Source organism: Fulmarus glacialis, unplaced genomic scaffold (genome assembly GCF_000690835.1).
Source record: "Fulmarus glacialis isolate BGI_N327 unplaced genomic scaffold, ASM69083v1 scaffold17774, whole genome shotgun sequence".
Classification (NCBI taxonomy): domain Eukaryota; kingdom Metazoa; phylum Chordata; class Aves; order Procellariiformes; family Procellariidae; genus Fulmarus; species Fulmarus glacialis.
In genome coordinates this window covers 352-1,775 of record NW_009210094.1, presented here as the reverse complement: position 1 = coordinate 1,775, position 1,424 = coordinate 352, and the positions used below count along the sequence as shown (strand labels likewise).

General features: G+C 62.9%; 1 protein-coding gene across 1 annotated transcript; it reads left to right on the top strand.

Annotated features, from left to right (window-relative positions):
* Window positions 1–88: 88 nt before the first annotated feature.
* LOC104076254 (regulator of G-protein signaling 19-like) lies at window positions 89–1,364 on the top strand (the record flags this gene model as incomplete). Its single annotated transcript, XM_009577067.1, has 2 exons — window positions 89–163; window positions 1,130–1,364. Coding segments are annotated over 2 exons (310 nt in total), but the record flags the coding sequence as incomplete, so codon positions are not given.
* Between the last annotated feature and the right edge of the window lie 60 nt (window positions 1,365–1,424).

The window sequence follows — 1,424 nt, the reverse complement described above, 5'->3', positions numbered from 1 at the left end:
ATTTGATGGCCATGGCCAGTCAGGGGGTCAAGACGGGGGTCTGGGTGCGTCCCCAACGCCCCTGACTACCTTTCTGTCTCCCTGTTAGGAACGAGGACCGGGAGCGAGCGTGGAGGGCGTCCCGGGAGACCAAACTGGAGACCATCCCAAACTGTGAAGCGTGGTGAGTGCAGGGGCAGCGCCGCGGGGGTGAGCCGGGGGGACCGGCACGGCACAGCACAGCACAGCACAGCATGGCACCCACGGCCACCCTCCATGGCACCCAGCCCTGCATTCTGCCCGCTGGTGCACCCACAGGGAGCAGGATCAGGGTGCCAGGACTCCGGGGTTCCTGGTGCTGCTTCCAGCAGCATGTCCCTGGTTCCCACTGAGACACGGCGAGCCCGGAGCCACACGCTGCAGCCCTCTGCGATTCTGGCCCTTGGGCCCCTTGCAAAGGGAAACTGAGGCACACAAGGACTTCAGCAGCTTTCAGGCCATGTCCCAGAGCCTCATCTTGCAGGCACCCTGCTCTGGGGATGCCTTGCACCGAGCACCCGCTCCCTGAGGGACAGGTACGACCCCCTGCGTGCAGCCCAGCCATGGGTGCTCTCTGCAGCACCTGGTGCAGCAGGGTTAGAGGTCAGACGTGCTAATTAGCCACTGATAATGATTGCTCCTGCCTGCTCTAGCAGGTAATGAGTATTTGCTGGTGAGCAGCCTCCCTCTCTCCCTCCCCTAGCCGTTAGGGATGATGGACCGATGTCAGTCCCTCCCCGGCCGGGGCAGCTCAGAGGTGCTGCTCTGCAAGGGAAGGGCTTTTGCTCCCTTTTGGGTTCGTGCAAAGCCAGCACCAAAATACGTCTCAGCTTGGAAAATTCAGCTGAAAGCAAGGCCACACTCCAGCCCGGCCAAGCAGAGCCGGGACAGACCCCATGAGTGACCTCCAAAAGCTTCCGTAATAACCGGAGCCCAAGCAGGAACGGCCTCGGCGTGAGCACGGGGGATGCATTTGGGCACGGTCCCTCCGGGACGGAACCAGGGATGGAGCACGGCTGAGCCATGTGGGGAGGGACACGGCGGGGAGCCCGCAGCCCTCCCTGGCTGGCCGTAACGCTGTCCCCTTGCCTTCCCCGCCGGGACCCAGCAGCACCAAACCCACGCCGGAGGAGGTGCAGGGCTGGGCACAGTCCTTCGACAAGCTGATGAAGAGCCCGGCGGGTCGCAACGTCTTCCGGGAGTTCTTGCGGACTGAGTACAGCGAGGAGAACATGCTCTTCTGGCTAGCGTGCGAGGAGCTCAAAAATGAGTGCAACAAGCACACCATCGACGAGAAGGCCAGGATGATCTACGAGGACTACATCTCCATCCTCTCGCCCAAGGAGGTACGGGGCAGAGCCCCTCCCGCGGTTCTCGGGGGGGTGGCTCAGACTAAAATGGGGCTG